The sequence below is a fragment of the Nycticebus coucang genome, chromosome 22, assembly GCF_027406575.1.
Source record: "Nycticebus coucang isolate mNycCou1 chromosome 22, mNycCou1.pri, whole genome shotgun sequence".
Lineage (NCBI taxonomy): Eukaryota > Metazoa > Chordata > Mammalia > Primates > Lorisidae > Nycticebus > Nycticebus coucang.
In genome coordinates, this window is record NC_069801.1 from 43,167,569 (window position 1) to 43,188,057 (window position 20,489).

Sequence of the window (20,489 nt, forward strand, 5' to 3'; positions counted from 1 at the left end):
AAAACTTGTCCCTGGTGCCAATAAAGTTCATCTAGGGTATATACTTAGAGGAGGGATCCTTGGTGGGAATAAAGGAAGGAGGATATACCTGGGAGTGATTTGCTTAGAGTATGCATGTTTACCTTTCTAAAAGGTATCAATTTATTTTCCAAAGCAATTTTTGCCAATTTACAGTCCCACAGCTATTTGAAAGTTCTTTTGCTCTAATCCTTGCCAAACACTTAGGTGTTTCCAGAACTTTTTTTTTTTTTTTGAGACAGAGTATCTCTGTTACCCTCAGTAGAGTGTTATGGTGTCACAGCCCACAGTAACTTCCAACTCCTGGGCTTAAGTGATCCTGTTGCCTCAGCCTCCAGAGTAACTGGGACTGCAGGCCCCCACCACAATGCCCGGCTATTTTTTGGTTGCAGTTGTCATTGTTCTTTAGCAGGCTCTAGCCAGGCTCGAACCCACCAGCCTCAGTGTATGTGGCCGGCGCCCTACTCACTGAGCTACAGGCACCGAGCCTGTTTCTGGAATTTAAAATTTTGCCATTCCCTAAATCATTTTTTCCCATCAAATTCTTTCTCGGTCATGGAAAATAGAGATTTAGAGTAAGTCTCATGTATGTACCATTGGTGTGCTTTTAAGAACACATGGTGAATGACCAATTGAATAGCATTTTCAGGTATTGAAAAGCAAACCCATATATGCAAAGCAATTCTGGGACTTGGAGAGCCAAATAAAAAGGTACGAACCCAAATAAACCATAGCTAACGTAACTTGTTACACATTAAAAGTCCAACTAGCCAGACCAAAATACAGTTGCCCTTAACTCTTTAGAACACAACAATACACTCTATTATTGCTTTCTTAGAGCAGCTGATTTCAAATGCCAGGCTTTCAAAGAAAACTTGTAAGAAGCTAGAGTTACAGCCACAGGTTAGTTAATCTTTGTACTCATACATAGCACTTACCTTCTGAAGTCCCTCTACAGTGGCAGGCAGGCTAATTAAGTCTGCAGCTGACTTAACGTTGGCTTTGAGGTGGTTTACTGCAGAAGTCAACAGAGAAATCTGAAAGAAAACCAGTAACAAACAATAAAAATAGTGTTCGTAGAGTACATGCTTCCTTCATAAACTCTGTGGTTGATGATGTTAAGGGACTCTTGGATTTTATGCATTTCTGTGATTCTGTCAGCTCATAGGAGTAGAGGAACTACTTGGACAGACTAGAGATCTAGGGGCAGCAATAATACCCCCCTTTTCCCTGTGCCAGAGAGGGAAAGGCAAGCATTATTCTTTGCCCTGGTCCCGGTAGCTACAAGATCCAAAAATCTTTTTTTTTTTTTTTTTGGCCGGGGCTGGGTTTGAACCCGCCACCTCCGGCATATGGGACTGGCGCCCTACTCCTTGAGCCACAGGCGCCGCCCAAGATCCAAAAATCTTAAAAGATATAGTAATTACCATACAAGCCTTCAACAATTGATCAGGAAGAAAGCTGATGATCAACGGCCACATCAAAATTTCATTTTGGTAAAATACAACACCTCAGTTATTCATTGAACTTTTGTTCCCGCCCAAGTGGCAACATACAATGCAAAAGCCCATCATCACAAAATAGTCTACAGGAACTGTACCTTGACAATTTGAACGGCACTTTCAACTACTTAGGGATTTGGTTTTGGTTTAAAAATGTAATTAATATTTCAAACTCAATAGCTCAACCAAAGCACTACTTTATAGCCTGAAGGGGCTCAATAAATACCCTCTGACTCACTGACTGATGTAACGAAAAGTATTAAAATAAGAACTGCATCAAAATAAAATGTGGCTTCTCTTCTGCTGCTTAGGGGTAGAATTCTAAGTAGCTGGACTTCTCTTTTGAATGGGAACGGGGGAACATATACAATACTTGGTTTCAGACTACAGAGACAATATGCTACTAAGCCTTGCAGTGTGGCTCCAAACATTCTCAAAAGATCCTTGGTTCCAAACTGCCTTCCTATTCCAAAATTTAGGATGAGAACACAGATCTACCAACAATAATTACAATATGGAGCAGCCTCATAGGGTAACTAGGGAAGTTTCTGGGCACTTGCTACAGGTCAAGCACAGTAGGAGACACTGATGCCTAAAATACAAAACAGAACATGAGTCCCTTCTTATTCCTTCAACCAGTGTTTGGCATCTTCTTTGTGCCAGACAGAAAAACAAAGGAGAAAAGAATCAGATAGTAATAAGCACTATGCAAAGAATTCAAATAGAGCTCCCTAAGTGAACAGTAGCATGGTCTGAACAAGGAGTCCAGAGAGGAGCCTGGGAACTTGGGTTCTCTTCTCCCTCTTTCTCCTTCTAGGACGGATAAATTCAAAGCCTCAAGATGACTTTTCACTCATTTGTTAATGCAACAAATATTTACTGAGCTCTATTATATACCAGTGGTGAACAACACAGATGTCAGGATGTGGTGTTTACATTTCAGTGTAATGAGACAGACTATTTTACATAAGAAACAGATACCGGGAAGCATTAGAAAAAATTTAAAATAAGGTGACTTGATGAGAGTGACTGGGTAGCTATGTTTGATTGATTGCTCAGAGAAAGCCCCTAAAAGGAGATGAAATTTAAACTGAGATAATAATAAGAAAGAATTAATTATATGAAGACTGGATGAAGTACATTTCAGGGCAGAGGAAACTGTTGGGCAAAGGCCCCGGTACAGGAAGAGCTTGGTGTATTTAGAGAACAGAAAGAAGGTCATGTGGCAGCGGCAGGATTACGTAATACGTATGTGAGAGAGAGACAAGTAGGCGGTGAGGCCAGAGATGCAGGAATGAGACAGAATGGGTAGGACTCTAAACCAGAACAAGGATGTGGACTTTCTTTGAAGTGTGATGGAAAGGGGAATGTAAACACGATGATTACATGAATGGAGACAGATTACTATGGCTTTAGTGGAAATAGGGAGACTAGTAAGATGGACATCTGCACAGTCCAGGCAGGAGATAATGGTTTGGACTTGAGTGGTAGCAGAGGCAGTCACAGTAGAGATGATTTACTGGGACTAGATGTGAGGGGTGAGGAAGATACAGGAACTGAGGGACACTCCTACATCTCTCACCTTAAGGAGTTTTCAATATAGTTGAGAGACAGGTGACGGCACACTAAAGAAATAATTAAGCATTAAATGTGATACTGAATAAATAAAGTTCCTAGAAAAGGTTATAAGTATAAGCTAAAAGGGATAGGCTTCATTGAAGTAGGGCTTAAACTAGACTGATGGAGAAGTCACAGTTTTCTACATGAAAACAAAGCAAGCATTCTTTCTAGACTAGAAGGGTAAGGGTCATATGGGGGAATAGACAAGGAACAACAGTATGAATAGGCTCGAAAATACTTTTTTCCATAGAACTGCTCAAACTGACAATGATTTCTTTATTGATTTATTGACTATCTGACTATTGACTATCTTCCTATCCTCAAGACTGTTAGCACCATGTAATCAAGAACCATGTCTGCTTTATTTTCTGCAGTATGCCTGGCACAAAGACAAGCATTCAATAAGCTTTTGCTGAATGAATGAATGGCTGAGAATGAACATTCTTTTTCTGGGATGGACATTGATAAACTTAGTCAAGCACAGGAGAGCGCAGAGGCCAGAAGGTGTAAGATAAGTAGTGAACTTATTTTCGTCATCAGTAAAATGGATATAACAACATCTCATCGGGAGGTGATGGCTTTGAAATATGTCTACAAGTTCTTCAATAGTCCTCTCTTGAAGAGGTGAAACCTAATTCTCTTCCCCTTGAGTGTGGCCTAACTTAAATGACTTGCTTCTAGTAAACACAATAATGTAGAAGTAACAACTGGCAACTTTAGAAATTAGGTCACAAAAGGCGATGCCTTCTTCTTTACTCTTTCTGGGGAAGCTAGCTATCATGTTGCCCCAGGGTACAGAAGCCCATGTCGGGAGGCACTGAGTTCTCCTACCAATAGCCACATGAGTGAAGATCCTCTAGCCCCAGACAAGCCTTCAGATTACAAAGTCCCATCCAACATCTTCTTCCTTCCTTCCCCTGACAGTGTCTCACTCTGTCACTCGGCCTAGAGTGCCATGGCATCAACTTAGCTCACAGCAACCTCAAACTCCAGGGTTCAACCAATTCTCATGCCTCACCCTCCTGAGTAGTGGGGACTAGGCACCTGCCATAACAACCAGCTAATTTTTCTATTTTTAGTAGAGTTGAGGTCTTGCTCTTGCTCAGGCTGGTCTTGAACTCCTGAGCTCAAGTGATCCTCCCTTCTCAGCCTCCCCAAAGGCTAGGATTACAGGCATGAGCTACTATATATCATAACAGCAACCTTAGAGATCCTAGCCAGAACTCCACTGCTAAGCTCCTCCCAAATTCCTGGCCCACAGAAACTACAAGATAATAAGCGTTTATTGTTTTAAGCCACTAAGTTTTGGGATAATATGTAACCCAGCAACACATGACTAATATAGTCTATGAGAATTAAATGAGATACATTAACTAAAGAACTTAGCACAGTACTTGGTACAAACAAAATGTCAAGTGACAGCTTTTTAGTAGCAAAATTTAATAAGCACTTAAACATACAATACTCCATATAAATGCTCCAAAGTATTCAGACTAATCATCAATATTCTAACTTTATCCACTTAAAAACAAAATGGGTGAGAAACTTTAGCCCACAAGGAGATATTCTCAGCAAACTATAAACCTCTAAAGAGCAAGCAGCAATTGCATCAAGGAGTTTTTCGCCCATTTCTTTAAAAAGATACAAATAGCATACAGCTTTAAAAAGGATGTATGGAAACAGGCATTCTTTTACACTGTTCATGGGAGTATAAACTGGAGAAAGCTTTTTAGAAAATTTTCTAGGAATAACCATTAAAATTTTGAAACATTTACATCCTTTAATTCAGCCATTTCACTTCTAGAACTTAACAATTATGAACTCATGTGCATAAAGATGTATGCATAAGATGTATGCACTCTCTTTACTTCTAAGTGCAAAATACTATAAAAAATTTAAATGGTTATCACTAAGGATGTAGTGTATTCAGTGAACAAAGTGTAGAATAACATATCAAATGACCCTACTTACACACACACAAACCCATAAGCTAATTTGTATTAAAAGCTACTATGACTTTGCAAATACACAGGAAGAGGACTAGATGGATACAGCCTATATTATTCACAGTGGACGGACACCTATGGGTACAGGGAGCATGACAAATGTGTGTGTTTGTGTGTGTGATGTAAGCACAAACAGAGATGGGGATTGAAGGAAAACTGTCACAGGAGTTCTATGTATTTTATTGTTTAAATCTAAAATATGAATGCATTCACAAATTACTTGCAAAAATTTTAAGAGGACAAAAGATGAAAAGAAACGTACACATAAAAGATACCATATACCTTTGGAAAGGGTTTGATGGGTTTTCTAGGCTGACCTTTTCTTCCATGCCCTCCACTGGGCCTTCCAAGACCACCTTAACGTGCCATAAAGTGCTAGAAAGGTGGCCCTCCCTCAGGTATGTTCTCTTCAGTGCCCCAAAGTATGTATATAGCTGGCTCAAAACTAGTTTGATGGGCAAGAATACTGTTATTCCAAACACCTCTCAGCCACCTAAGGGAACAAACTGTCCAGTGACAACTGACCAGATCCTGAATGGACAACAAGCTGTAATCTGGACAGAAACTATTCTCCCAGGTACTCCAAGTTCCTGAGGCTGCAACAGAGCTCATTGTTAATAATTAGTATCTCAGGGAAGGTAACAGCTGTACATGAAACCAGTGTGGCTGGCTGGCAGCTGCCATTTCATCCAAAGCCAGAGAAGCAGCTGAGGCCAGTGCCCAGAGGATTAGAGGAGGTGCTGCTGCACTTTCCCCCATGCTGCAAAACTCTAGGCCTAGGTTATCAGTGGCCTCATCAAAAAGCATCCTATGTGCAGTTTACTGAACTCTCAGGGTCCCAAACCTCCCTTATAAGACCTGAATCATGCAGAAGCCCTTAGGCTTCAGCTATATTCCCATAAATTACAAAGCTGAATTCCATCTTTCAATATTCTTCTCCTTAGTGGAATAAAACCAAAATCTAAGGAAAAGTACAGCAAAGCTACATGTTTAACTGGAATGAAGAGACAAGGGGCACCCTCTGGAACCGCTCTGGCCTCTAACAGATGCATTCTAGAATGTCAGACTGGATTCAAACATTACAGGACTTATCCCCAAAAGTTACACACTTTGCAATTTGAGGAGTCTAGGAAGTTGAATTAAATAGAAGCCATTAAGAAAAAAAAAAAATCCATATTCCAGCCAAAAGATGAGCCATGACTTTTATGCATATTATATGACTTTTCATTATAAAAATTAAAAATAGCTATTATAGACCATTGCTTAATAGATCATTTCACACTATAAAGTCTGAAATGCTGCCTTTTTTCTTTGGGCTTAAAATTAAGTGTTCTTTAAATAGTAAGGGAAAAAGTTACTAAGAGACAATCATTGATGAATGATTATGAGCTCGATAGGGACCTGGCATCATATCTTTCAACTTTATCTACAGAGCACCACTGAAACCTACAGGAGATACAAAGTTGGGAGGCAGAATGAGAAACTGGAAAAAACCAGGCTCTGAGGACTTGAGTATTTCTATGTTAGCATTGCCACACAGTTGTGTGACTTTGTGCAAACTTTAAACTCTTTAAATCTCAGTTTTCTTATCTGTAAAATGGAGATACCATCTGCTACACTTCATAGGGTTACTGAAGCAAAGAAAGGAGAACACACGTGTAGTGCATGTGATACTGACCAGAACAAAGAAAGCACTTAATGAATGGCAATTATCTTCATACCATCATCATCACCATTGTTATATTCCCCGCCAGGCTTAAGGCTCAGAGTACAGTTTACAATCTTTTTTTAGTGCAATTAGATGCACATGCATGTGCAAATAACCATCACATTAGGTTTATTTGGACCTAGTGCTAAAAAAGAGATACACAGAGTACTATAGGAGAAGGGCAGTCAAGGTCCTTCTTGATGTGGCTCTTGCTTTATCTCTGGACTCTTTCCTCCAAATCATACTGTAGTTATAATGAATGACTATAATTCCCTGAACATACTATGTTTTCATTCATCTATGCTGTTGCACAGTTAACTCTCATTATTAGTTGTAGTTATGTTTTAGAAATTTGCAGCAAACACTGAATTAACGATTATTGAACACTGCACCTAGGGGAAACACAGGATTATGTGTCCGTGAGTCCTCTGCTCACATTTGTATTAACCGGTTAATACAATACATAAGCTCATTTTATGTGTGTTCTGTTTAAAGAGACCTTATTTAATTTATATTATTGACTTAGTACGAAATTCACAGCCAGTAGAACCATAATTCATGCCCAAAAGAAGTCTATCTAATACAGGAATTTTCTCCATAGGGTATGTCACAGTCTCCTTGCATTTAGGAACACCTAGATAGCACTTTACCACTATGTGGAGGTAGCGGGGACATTTTTTTTTTTTTAATTTATAAACAATAGTTTATTTGGCTCATGATTCTGGAGGTGGGAAAGTCCATGAGCATGGTGTTGGCATCTAGCAAGAGTCTTCTGCTGTATTTTCCCATGGCAGAAAGGCAAGCAAGCACTTGAGACAAAGAATGGGGGCCAGAATTTACCCCTTTTATTGGAAATTCACTCCTGCAGTAACTAACCCACTCAAGACCTAATCATCTCTTAAAGGTCCCACTTCTTAATAGCATAACAGTGGCAATCAATTTTAACATGAATTTTGGAGGGTACATTCAAACCACAGCAGATGTTAAGTCATTTACCCAAGGTCACACTTTGGGTAAGTAGCAGAGCTGGGATTTAAACCCAGCTGCCTCTGTCTGGTATATTATTCTCATTCTAGGCACAGCAAGGATTTTAAGACCCAAGGTTGAAATTGGAGGAAAAAAGGTTAGGAAAAGTAGATTTTTTTTTTTTTTCCATAACATACTATCCAAAACAAAACAATCCTTCCACCAGGACTGTTTGAAGTTTTTTTTCTTTTCTTTCTTTTTTTTTTTTTTTATTGTTGGGGATTCATTGAGGGTACAATAAGCCAGGTTACACTGACTGCAATTGTTAGGTAAAGTCCCTCTTGCAATCATGTCTTACCCCCATAAAGTGTGACACACACCAAGGCCCCACCCCCCTCCCTCTGTCCCTCTTTCTGCTTTTCCTCCCCCCCATAACCTTAATTGTCCTCATATCAAAATTGAGTACATAGGATTCATGGGTAGCAGGGACATTTTAAACAGTGGAAAGTACAAAAATGTGACAATATATATTTTTTAAATTTTTATTTATTTATTTTTGAGACAGAGTCTCATAATGCTGCCCTCGGTAGAGTACCGTAGCGTCACAGCTCACAGCATTCTCAAACTCTTGGGCTTAAGCGATTCTGTTGCCTCAGCCTCCTGAATAGCTGGGACCACAGGTGCCTGCAACAACGTCTGGCTAGTTTTTCATTATAGTTGTCATTATTGTTTGGCAGGCCCAGGCTGGATTCAAACCTGCCACTGGTGTATGTGGCTGGTGCTCTAGTCACTGAGCTACAGGAGCTGAGCCAAAAAATGTGACAATAAATATACTGTGAGAAAGATACTTATTCACAGTAGGAGAGCTGAAACAAGAAGGCAGCATGTCACTGTATTTGACCTCAGCAATAAATATGTGTTTTGGGTGACTCAAATTTTTCACCAGCAGGCTGGCTGTGATGGCCCTTAGCACTCTGGGAGGCCAAGAAAGGTGGATTGTCTGAGCAAGAGCCAGACTCTGTCTTTGCTAGAAATAGAAAAAAATAGCTGGGTATTGTGGCAGGTGCCTGTAAGTCCCAGCTACTTGGGAGGCTGAAACAAGAAGATAACTTGAGCCCAAGAGTTTGAGGTTTAGCTATTAGCTACGAAGATGCCACGGCACTCTACTCGGTTGACAAAATGAGACACTGTCTTAAAAAAAAAAGCTATATGTATACATATATAGTTTGTGTATATGTGTGTGTACATATATATGTATATGTGTATATATTTACCTACATATATACACATATACATATATCTATTTGCCACTATATACATGTTGGTAAATAACTGTAAAAGTGCCACTAGGATATGTTTTAGGGTTACAAATAAATTTAGCAAGCAGGAAATTTGGAAATACGGGACTCATAAATTATGAGGGTTAACTGTATTATTTTTACCTACAATACCCTTTTTTTTCCTGCAGAATTTGCCCAGACAACTCCTATTTGCTTCAGGAGTCAGCCTAAGGTCTCTGGAAATCTCACCTGGCTCCAGTCTAGGTTATATACCTACTTAACTATGCCCTCTCAATGCTCATTTGGACCCACTTCTCATTGCTTATCAGGCTCTTTTACAATTGTTTACTTTTCTGTGTCTTCCATCTTACTGTAAGATCCTTCAGGGAGGAAGCACATCTTTTTTGGTATTACATTACTAGAGTCTGACTGTTAGTGTTCTCCTAAAATTATTATGTTGAAACTTGTGCCTCAATGTGGTAGTAGTAAGAGGTGGAGCCTTTGCAGGTGATGTGGGAGGACTCTACCCTCACAAATGGGATTAGTGCTCTTAAAGCAGGAGCAATAATTTTCTGTTGTTTGTAGGTCACCTAGTCTAAGGTATTTTATTATTGCAGCCTAAATGGACTAAGACAGAATCCAAAGCCTAGCTCCACCAAAACAGCTCAGTGAACATCTGATAAATTAATGGTCTTCAAAGAAGTGGGAGAAGACTCCCTATAATGATCAAGAGGGAATGGGTATAAAATCAGAGGTTTCATGAATAAAACAGAAAAGTAAATGGGATTTCAACTACTAACTTCAAGCTTTTTCAAGGTAAAATTTGATTCTAACTTTTTAACATTGAGCTGGCTTTTTTCAGACTGCATTAACTTCATCTGACATTGTGCTAAGAACAATTCTTACATGTATTAAGTGAAGTATTTTCTTGTTGTTTAAGCTACTTTGAATTGCTTTAAAAAAATTGCCACTAAAAGCATCTTTATTGACAGTTACCTTTAGATATAGAAACATGGCTAAATATTCATTTTATTTTTATACCTACTTTGGTTTAGAACAAATGCCTCTTAGTTGAACAGACCATTAGAAACTTGTAACATTAATTTTAGAAAACCACTCACGCAGAGAGTACCAAGTTTACTTTGGAAACAACATGAAGCTCTGCCTCACCATCACCCATCCTTTGGGCCCCAAGCCAGCAGAGAATTCCTCTGTGTCAGGTTGGCTTCATATGTAAATCTTAGCACCATGGAAGGTACATTGAAACTAACATGGAAAGGGTTTCAGTTCAATCCCTCCCACTTTCCTATATGAAGCCCTAAGACTGAAGTAAACTTTACTATTGACAGCAGGTCCTTGAATAACATTGTTTCATTCAATGTCATTTCGTTATAACCTTATTGAGAAAAAAAATGATTCCGGGCTGGGGCGACTGTGTGGAGGCTGGGGCGACTGTGTGGAGTTTGCACATCTTCCCATGGCTGCATAGGTTTTCTCCAGGTAATCATTTGCTCCCACATCCCAAAGCTACACAGATTCGGTTAGCTGGCGTGTCTAAATGGTACCAGGCTAAGGTGTGTGTGAACAAGCCTGCAACAGAATGGTGTCCTGGTCTAGGCTCAGTTGCACCTTGCATTCTGAGCTGCCAGGATAGACCCTGGACACCTTCAACTCCGAATTGGAATAACTGGGTAAATAATTACCTTAGTTATTTTTAATATATTTTTTAAAGTATGTATAGTTCACATTTAATTCAATACTTAATGTTAGAAGTGTTTCAGTCTTTATTTATATTAGAAGCTTGGTGATGTTTCTGTGACCAGAAATATGTTATAGGAACTTTTGTTTCTACCAATTAGCCTATGATAAAATTGGTTTCATTATATATCATATCACTTAAAGTCATAGTTTCCAAGAACCTGTCAATAAAGTGAGGACTTACTGTACCTGCCTTCTAGGTGCTTCTTGCATTAAACAGCCAGACCAAGAATACATGATTCTTTCGTGTCCAGATTCCCAGTTAAAGAGAACTCAGAAACCATTACATGTATGAAAGAGTTAAAATATCCATGTGTGTTCTCACACCATGTACCAATTCTCCTTTGACTCTTCCCATATGTCAATTTATAAGAAGGACATAGGAAAGGTAGCTGACTTGGCCTCTTCATGCTGAACAGCCTCATCCTCTTCTTAGAACGGTACACTACATGACTGGATACCCATATGGAAGTCACAGTATGCCCCAGAAGAGATGCTAATTGTTTCTCAGTGCTTCAGTGTGGTCTACATCATCTGATGTAGCTTCTGGTCAAATTGCTCATTTGCTGTGTTAATGGATGCAAGGCCATAATTTATCCTATTCTTTTTGCAAGAAAAGAGGTGAATACTTACTTTGCCCTAATTACTAAGAATCCAAGAATAAATGACAGGTAGTAAATACTAGGTGCTGCAACTCATCAATTATATCATGAATACTTTAAAAAAATGAAATAGAACTAAATAGAAAATATCATAAGAGATTATCCATATTAAGGGTAAGCTGTTGTTTCAGAAATGTTTATTTCAGTTACTTATATGGATGTATGCATTTACTGGGTAACAATGTAAAACATTTTTTACTACAGGTTCTAGGCAAAAGTTTGGAAGCCAGTGTCCCAGGCCATTGATCTTTGGTCTTAAATGCTGAACTGCCCCATTCCCAAATCACTGCTGAAAGGTATAGCTTCAGAAATATTTGCAAGCTCTTTCTTCTATCACAGTGCTTCTACCTGCCACTGGCTCATTCTGAGATTTGTGACTCAACTCTGAAGATACCCTCTTAGCCCCAACAAGGACGACATACCTATTGTTAAGTACTTTGCAGGTATACTTGAGATTTCTTTTTCAATGCACATACCTCTCCTAACTAAACTGAAAATACTAAGGACTTGGGCTATAGTTACCCAGTGGCAACTACAGCACTCTCTTTTTTTTTTAAGTGTCAGAACATAAACTAAAAACTTGTACATATGAGATACTTGATCAACATTCTTAGAATAAGTCCTTTTTCTCTGGCAAAGTCCCCCTCTTTTGGAGTCCATGCCCACTGAGCTCTTGTCAACTTAGGGACTGGAAAAGTTCATATTCTAGGCTTGCTTGCCTGGCCAAGGTACTTACCCAGCCTGATCCTAAGCTATTCTAGAATGACTACTGTTGATGGTTTCCAGATTTGTTTTAGCATCGTGTGAAGCGCTACAACCTGCATCTATAAGTTTGTAAACCCAATTGAACAAAGTAAGCTCTCATGAGTTAATAAAAATAGATGATTCATTTTTCTTGGTTAGATGACATTCCTTTTCTATTTGAAGAGAACTCATACTGTTCTGTAGGAAAAGCTGACTCAAGAATTTCCAACTCTCTCTAAACTGCTATACTTTGTAGAACTCTGTTCCTTTGCAAAAAGGGGTAATATTTTAAGTATTTATAAATATATAACTATCATTTGTTTTACCTGACTTTAATGCATTGGGATCATAGCATATAAACCTCATTTCAAAAACTAAAACAATCTGAAGTGAATTCCTTATACCTACAAATTCATACTAAACAACCAACAAACCAAACTAAAATACTCATAGCTTACACAGAAATAAAATCACACTTTTGCTACCTGCTTATTCATTTCTGTGACGTTTATCCAGACTGTATTCAAGCCCAGATCTCCAGATTCAATCTCTTCAAGTTGTCTTTGTTTGCTCAGTAGTTCTTCATTAAGTTTGGGGATTTCTTGGAATGAATTTTTCTGATTAGATTCCACTAAAAAGATAAAATCAGAATAATCATAAATATACATCAAGCTCCTCCCTGGCCTTAAGACAAAAAAAAAAAAATCATACAATAGGAAAGAAGATGGATTAACAAAAGCTAATTCTGAGATAATAACTGAATTCATATTTATCAATTACACTGTTATTTATGTAAATGTGTATCTTTAACATTAACGCTTTGTTTTAACTGGAGCTATTTCATTACTGGCAATGCAACTTAAAAAAAAATCATTGACTAAAAATCATAAAGAATATAAGCAGAAAAGTTGGATTTGAATCTCAACTCTGTTAACTTATTTTTTTTTTTTTTTTTTTTTTAGACAGAGTCTAACTTTGATGCCTCACTTTGACTGCTGTGGCATCATAGCTCACAGCAACCTCAAATTGTGAGCTTTTGCCTCAGCCTCCCGAGTAGCTGGGACTATAGGTGCCCACCACAATGCCCGGCTATTATTAGAGATGAGGTCTTGCTCTGGCTCAGGCTGGTCTCGAACCCATGAGCTCAGGCAATCCACCTGCCTCGGCCTCCCAAGTGCTAGGATTATAGGCCTCAGCCACCGCGCCAGGCCTTACTATGATCTTGAGGAAATTACTCAAATTCTTAAGAGCTCAGTTTCTTCATCTGTAATATATGATAAATTATACTTCACAGGATTGTTAATATTTAGAGAATGGCTATAAATGAGTTAACAAAGCTGTCAACATACAGGCATACAACAAGTGATAAATGTTAAGTGCTGACCAGCTCAATTAAGGAGCCTTTTGATTAGTCAATGAAGATTTATAAACCTTACTCCATTAATGCTCAAGGTGACATTGTAAATTATACTTCTAAATGCTTAAATCTATTTTTCTGATCTTAAATTGGTCAACTGCAAGGTGGCTTTTTACCACCTTTCAAACACTGTTATGAGGGCTATAATTTTTTATCTTTTCCAAAAATAGCAAATATTGTTTTTGTTAAGTCTTAACCCAAAAGCTTAAAATGAAATAGAAGATAAAGGAACATTCTAAGTGAATTACAGGGTAAATTTTGGCCTTTCTTTTGGAAAAAATATCTCCAGAATGGTTTAGAGATTTGCTAGCGTGAAAATAGAGGCCTGAAAGACTATCTTCTCTTCTTTCTTTAAAGAACATTTTTCCTTGTCATGGGAAATAAAATACTGATAAAGGTTGGTTCTTCAGAATAAAAGCTATTATCATTTTTTAAAGCCACAGACTACCTGATTAGTTACTATATGCTTTCTTAATACAAACAAACAAACAAACAAAAAAAAAAACTGGCATGGAGGACCTCTTTAACTTTTTATTTATTTATTTATTTTTGAGACAAAGTCTCATTATGTCCCCTTGGTAGAGTGCTGTGGCATCACAGCTCACAGCAACCTCAAACTCTTGGGCTTAAGCAATTCTCTTGCCTCAGCCTCCCAAGTAGCTGGGACTACAGGCGCTCACCACACCACCTGGCTATTTTTGGTTGTAGTTGTCATTGTTGTTTAGCAGGCCCGGTCCAGGCTTGAACCCACCAGCCTCGGTGTATGTGGCTGCTGCCCTACTCACTGAGCTACTGGCGCCAAGTCAGAGGAGACCTCTTTAAAACAATTTAACTAGCCGGGCGCGGTGGCTTATGCCGGTAATAGTAGCACTTTGGGAGGCTCAGGCAAGTGGATTGCTTGACCTCAGGAGTTCGAGATCAGCCTGAGCAAAAGCCTCTACTAAAAATACAAAAGCTGTAATCCCATTAATTTCCTTTCCCCCTTTTCCCTATTCTTAGTAAATGTGGAATGTAAAGGTCTTAGCAAAATAACTAAGAAAATGCCAGGAAAGCTATGTTAACTAGTGTGATGAAAATGTGTCAAACGGTCTACGAACCAAGTGTATGGTGCCCCATGATCATACTAATGTACACAGCTATGATTTAATAAAAAAATAAAAATATAAATACAAAAGCTAGCCAGACATTGTGGTGGGCACAGCAACTCGGGAGACTGAGGCAAGGGGATTGCTTGAGCCCAAGAGTTTGAGGTTGCTGTGAGCTATGATGCCATGACACTCTACCTAAGGTGACAGAGTGAGACTCTGTCTTAAAAAAATGAAACACAAAAACCAAGTTACTAAAATGTAACCTCCAAGACCTTGTCTTGTTCATTTCTACATGGTGAGCACTTAGAATTCTCCTGGCACATTTTAGGCACTCAACAAATCTCGGGCTTTTGCTTACCTTCAAGCCACATGTCTCATCACTTCACTTCCCTGTTCCATCTACTTTCCAGCCAAGCTGACCTTGCTGATACACTAACCTCTTAAGCCTCAGTGACCCTGCACATGCTATTCTTTTGGCCTAGATGCCCTTGGCTTGCCCTTTCTTCATTTCTGCCACCTTGCCCTAGTTAATTCTTGTAAGATTCAGCTCAAACAGCCAGGCTCCCCACCTTGGGCCGCTGCTACCTCTTTACCACTCCAAACTCTACCAAGCACTTAACACGTTGTGTGTAACTGTTTACTAGCCTGACTCCTAACCAGATAGAGAGATGCTTAAGGGCAGAGACTGGATCTTATTTGGTTAAGTATTCCCAGTGGCCAGCACAGTGCCAGGTTCACAGAAGAGTGTGAATGCTTATCCAGTGAAATAATTGTAAGGTATAAAATGGAGTTAATGTTATAGTCTCAAGTTAAACAGAGAAAACTCAACAAATCAAAAACTCAAATAAGCAAACACACTTAAAAACAAAATCTCGGGTGGTGATGGTATCCTTATTTCAAACAAGCCTACTGAAAATTTAGAATAACTAAAAGAAATTAGATATTTTTATTTGTTTTTCAAAAATGTTTGACAAAGGATTTCATTATAAACATTAGACTTCCTAAGTGCTTTAATATAGTACTTGATTTACACAGTTTGTGTGAATACATCCATCTCACAGTAGGAACATTTTACCACTCAGTCTAAATTAATGCAGCTCTTAGAATTACACTGAATTTCTTATACATTTTCAGTTAGGATGTAAAGAAAAACCCATTCTACAAATGTCTGCCATCCTCAGGGGGTCAACATTCCAATGGGCGTGGGGAATTACAGGGAGACTCTCCCTTTCTTGGAGTCTATATGCATTAACTAAGAGGGAGAAGCAGAAGAGGAAATAAGACAAACACATGAATAGTCTAGGCTGTGATTATTAACTAATAATTATAGGAGGCTGAAGATCACTGAAAACATTCTGAATCCTGAGGACTGCGTGTGTCAAGAGGGGATCATAATCGTTATCTGATTTGGGGCTCTTAAAGAGACAAGCCAAGTAGAGGTACTTTGATTACAAAAACGGAAGAAGTGTAGCAAACAGACAAACAACTTCCGATTACTAATTCATTTTTCTACAACATGGAAAGCAACTAATTTAAAATATAGTAGCTTAATATAGTAGCTTAATATCCCAAAGAATTTACTTAGTTCTTTTCATTTCCTAATCTTTAAAATCAGGAAATGGAAATTTCTTTATACACCCTTTGAACAGAACATACAGTGCTGAGAGCAATATTTTGTATTTATACAATGTCTTTACAGTTTACAATAAACTTTCATGTAATTATTTAACAACTTGTTATTGAGCCCCTACCACATGCCCAGCCCAGCATTTAGCACCAGTGTATACAAAGACCCTGAAGCTCTCAGTCTAGTGGGGGAATGAGGCATGGTCACAGAATGACTATATGGTGTGACAGATGTTAAAACAGGAATGCTCACAGTGCTTTGGAAGCACAAATACATCTTTATGTGTTATGGGTGAGAAAATGAAGGCTCAGAAAGAATAAGTGACTTGTCCAAGTGTTAGAGCTAGTAATGAGAAACCAGAATTGAGTCAAACCTTCTGCTCCCAGGACCCATACAGACAGTCCCCGAGTTACAAAAATCTGACTTATGTACAACTTGGACTTACAGATAGAGGTATTACAGTAAGTCCTCAAGTTGCAAACATCTGACTGATGTTCAACTCATACTTGTAAACATACCTGTTCCAACTTATGTACAAATTCAACTTAAGAACAAATCTATAGAAAGGATCTTGTTTGTCACCCGGGGATTGCCTGTACTCTTTCTACTATATTCCAGAGGGCACAGATACTTACATCCCTTAAAGGCCTCATTAGCATAAGACCATTTTTAAGTTCTGTACTAACTGGCCTAACCACTACTTCGTTTGCTTAACCACAAAAGAAAATGCCTGATTTATTAATATTTTCCTTCTCTTCCAAATTCTGTTCATTTACTTTAGAGTTTCATAGTTGAGTGAAAAAGAGGGATGGTTGGGACCAGAATTCTTCCTCAGAGTAACTGTGGAGGTCTTTTGAAGTACTTAGTTTTGGAAAAAGAATATGAGCTAAGAGTTTTAAGCCAGTGCTTTTAGCTTATGTACAAGTTAGTCCTTGACAATAAGGAAAAATGAAAAATAAAAATTGTCCTCTTGAAAAACAAGAAATAGAGGTGGAGAAGATGGTGGCCGAGTAACAGCTTCCCTACAACTGAGCACGGTGAGTCTGGGGTGATAAGACTTCAGGCATCTCTGGCTGGTGGGATCTGCCTATAATCATCCCTTTGAGGATACAGGGAGTCAGCAAGGGACTTCTGGACCCCAAGAGGAGGACAAAAACAGTGGAAAACTGGCAAGTGGTTGCGTGTGTTCGATCGACCTAATCCTACCAGCAGCGTAAGTACAAGCAGCAGTGAGATTGCAAAGCGGAAAGGCCTTACGTGTGAACTGTTTCGGTGTTTTTGGACTTGGCATTCAGCCGAACTGCCTTGGGGAGAGCTTGAGCAGGAGTGCGGAGAACTTTGGGCATTGTCTAGGGCCGCAGACTGAGCCGCTGAGCAGGACAGAGCTAATAATGTTCAGCAGTGGGCTGCAGGGAGCCATTGTGAGAGAACTGCCCTGGCAAACTCCACCCTCAGGGTCGCTGAGAAAGGATCAGGTGGGAGCTAGTAACATAGTGACTGAGCAGCCTAAAGGTGGGAACTGAGCTGCCTTATAGCCTTAACCCTCAGGGGCAGAGTGAGACCGGTTTTGGCACACTGAAGCCTTGGGCTATTGCCCTGGGTAGAGTGCCGAGGTGTCACAGCTCACAGCAACCTCAAACTCCTGGGCTTGGCACTGCCTGGACCTCCATAAGAGCTGTGCCATGACCCCCAATCCATGACCCGCCGGGCCTCTGCACACCCTGACCAGGAACTCCGGGAGCTGCGCAACACTGTGTCCTCCCTCCTGTACCCTCCCTGCCTCCACATTGACTTGCTCATCTGGCCAAGGATTCTGGAAGCCGCGGGCCCTCTGGAGCCCTCCCTGCCTCTGCACAGAGCCCTTCTCCTGGCCAGAGACTGCTGAAGCCTTGGGCCCTCTGTGCCAAAGTCACTGGGCACCAGGCACTCCCACAACCATACACACTGCCTCCCGCCCTGTTGCTGGATCTGGGTGTGTCACACTCCGGAGCTCCTTCCACAACCAGAACTCCCCAGCTGGGGCAACCCCAGAGGAACTACACAGGGTCACTCCCTACAAAGATCCAGCAACAATAGAGTGATCCCGCTGGGGTCTAATCTTGGACAGACACTTCCCCAACTCTAAGGACGGCCAGAGGCAACAGTGAAAAACAATCATGAGGTGAAATCAACAGAAAAACTATGGCAATATGAATAATCAGAGTAGATCAACTCCCCCAAGGATCAAGGGGGCAGACACGGCACAAGATCCCTTGCACATACAAATAGCAGATATGTCAAAAATCGAATTCAGAATCTTGAGAGCAAATAAGATCGAATTAGAATTCCAAGCAGTAACCCAAAAGATATCTCAAGAATTCAATGAATTCAAAGACCAAATAACCAAAGATTTTGACACATTGAGACAAGAAGGTGCAGCCCTCAAAGATCTGAGAAACACAGCAGAATCTCTCAGTAACAGAATGGAGCAAGCAGAAGAAAGGATTTCTGACATTGAAGACACACCTTTCAAATGCTCCCAAACTCTCAAAGAGGAAGAGAAATGGAGGGCAAAAACAGATCACTCTCTCAGAGAGCTCTGGCATAATTCGAAGAAAACCAATATTTGTCTTATAGGGATCCCCAAAGTGACGAAGTGGCTTCACAAGGCACAGAATTTCTTCTCCATGAGTTTATGAAGGAGAACTTTCCAGACATGCTAAGAGATTCTGAAATTCAGATAGCAGACAGTTTCAGACTTGAGCACGACTCAACCCAAATAAGACATCCCCCAGACACATCATAATCAATTTCACTAAAGTTAATATGAAGGAGAAAATTCTGAAAGCAGCCAGATGACAGAAAACCATCACCTACAAGGGCAAGAATATTAGAATAACATCAGATCTCTCTGCTGAAACCTTTCAAGCTAGAAGAGGATGGTCATCGACTTTTAATCTCCTAAAACAAAATAACTTTCAATTCAGGATCCTGTACCCAGCTAAACTGAGTTTCATTTATGATGGAGAAATTAAATACTTCAATGACACTCACATGTTGAAGAAATTTGCCATAACTAAACCAGCTCTCCAGGATATTCTCAGACCTATCCTCCATAAAGACCAGAGAAATCCTCCAAAACAAAAGTAAACCCACCCAGAAAATTTTGATCAAATTCCAACTTCCACAGTCGCAAAAGGATTAAAAATGTCCACTGGACCCTCCAAAGGCTTATCAATATTCTCAATTACTGTGAATAGTTTAAATTGTCCTCTAAAAGGACAAAGACTTAGCCAGAATGAAGTGGAAATGTTGAAAAGTCCTATATCAAGTTCTGAAATAGCATCAACTATACAAAGGCTCCCTAAAAAGAAAAGCCCAGGACCAGATGGGCTTTTCTGACTTTACATCAGAATTCTACCAAACCTTTAAAGAAGAACTAGTACCTATATTACTAAACCTCTTCTAAAAGAGGCATAGGTTGGCTGACTGGATACAAAAACTCAAGCCAGATATCTGCTGCATACAAGAATCGCATCTTACATTAAAAGGCAAATATAGACTCAAGGTGAAGGGATGGTTGTCTATACTCCATGCAAATTGAAAGCAGAAAAAAGCAGGCATTCCAATCCTATTTGCAGACGCAATAGGCTTTAAACCAATGGAAATAAGGAAGAATAAGGATGGATACTTCATATTTGTTAAAGGTAATACTCAATATGATGAGATTTCAAATTATTAATATTTATGCACCCAACCAGAACACACCTCAATTTATAAGAGAAACTCTAACAGACATGAGCAACTTGATTTCCTCCAGTTCCCTAGTAGTTGGAGATTTAAACACCCCTGTAGCAGTGCTGGATAGATGCTCCAAAAAGAAGTTAAGCAAAGAAATCTTAGATTTAAACTTAACCATTCAACATCTGGACTTAACAGACATCTACAGAACATTTCATCCCAACAAAACTGAATACACATTCTTCTCATCAGCCCACGGAACATAGTCCAAAATTGACCACATCCTAGGCAACAAATCTAACCCCAGCAAATTTAAAAAATAGAAATTATTCCTTGCATCTTCTCAGACCATCATGGAATAAAAGCTGAACTC

The 20,489-nt window shown here is 39.4% G+C and overlaps 1 protein-coding gene across 3 annotated transcripts in view; it reads right to left on the minus strand.

Moving 5' to 3' along the window:
• Positions 1-20,489, minus strand: part of EFCAB14 (EF-hand calcium binding domain 14) — a 50,003-nt gene that overhangs the window by 19,455 nt on the left and 10,059 nt on the right. For all 3 annotated transcript variants that reach the window (XM_053575736.1, XM_053575737.1, XM_053575738.1), the window contains exons 3-4: positions 12,750-12,895; positions 957-1,055 (exon numbers count right to left, since the gene is read on the minus strand). In XM_053575736.1, the coding sequence (XP_053431711.1) occupies positions 957-1,055; positions 12,750-12,895 (245 nt within the window). The remainder of the gene's footprint in view (positions 1-956; positions 1,056-12,749; positions 12,896-20,489) is intronic.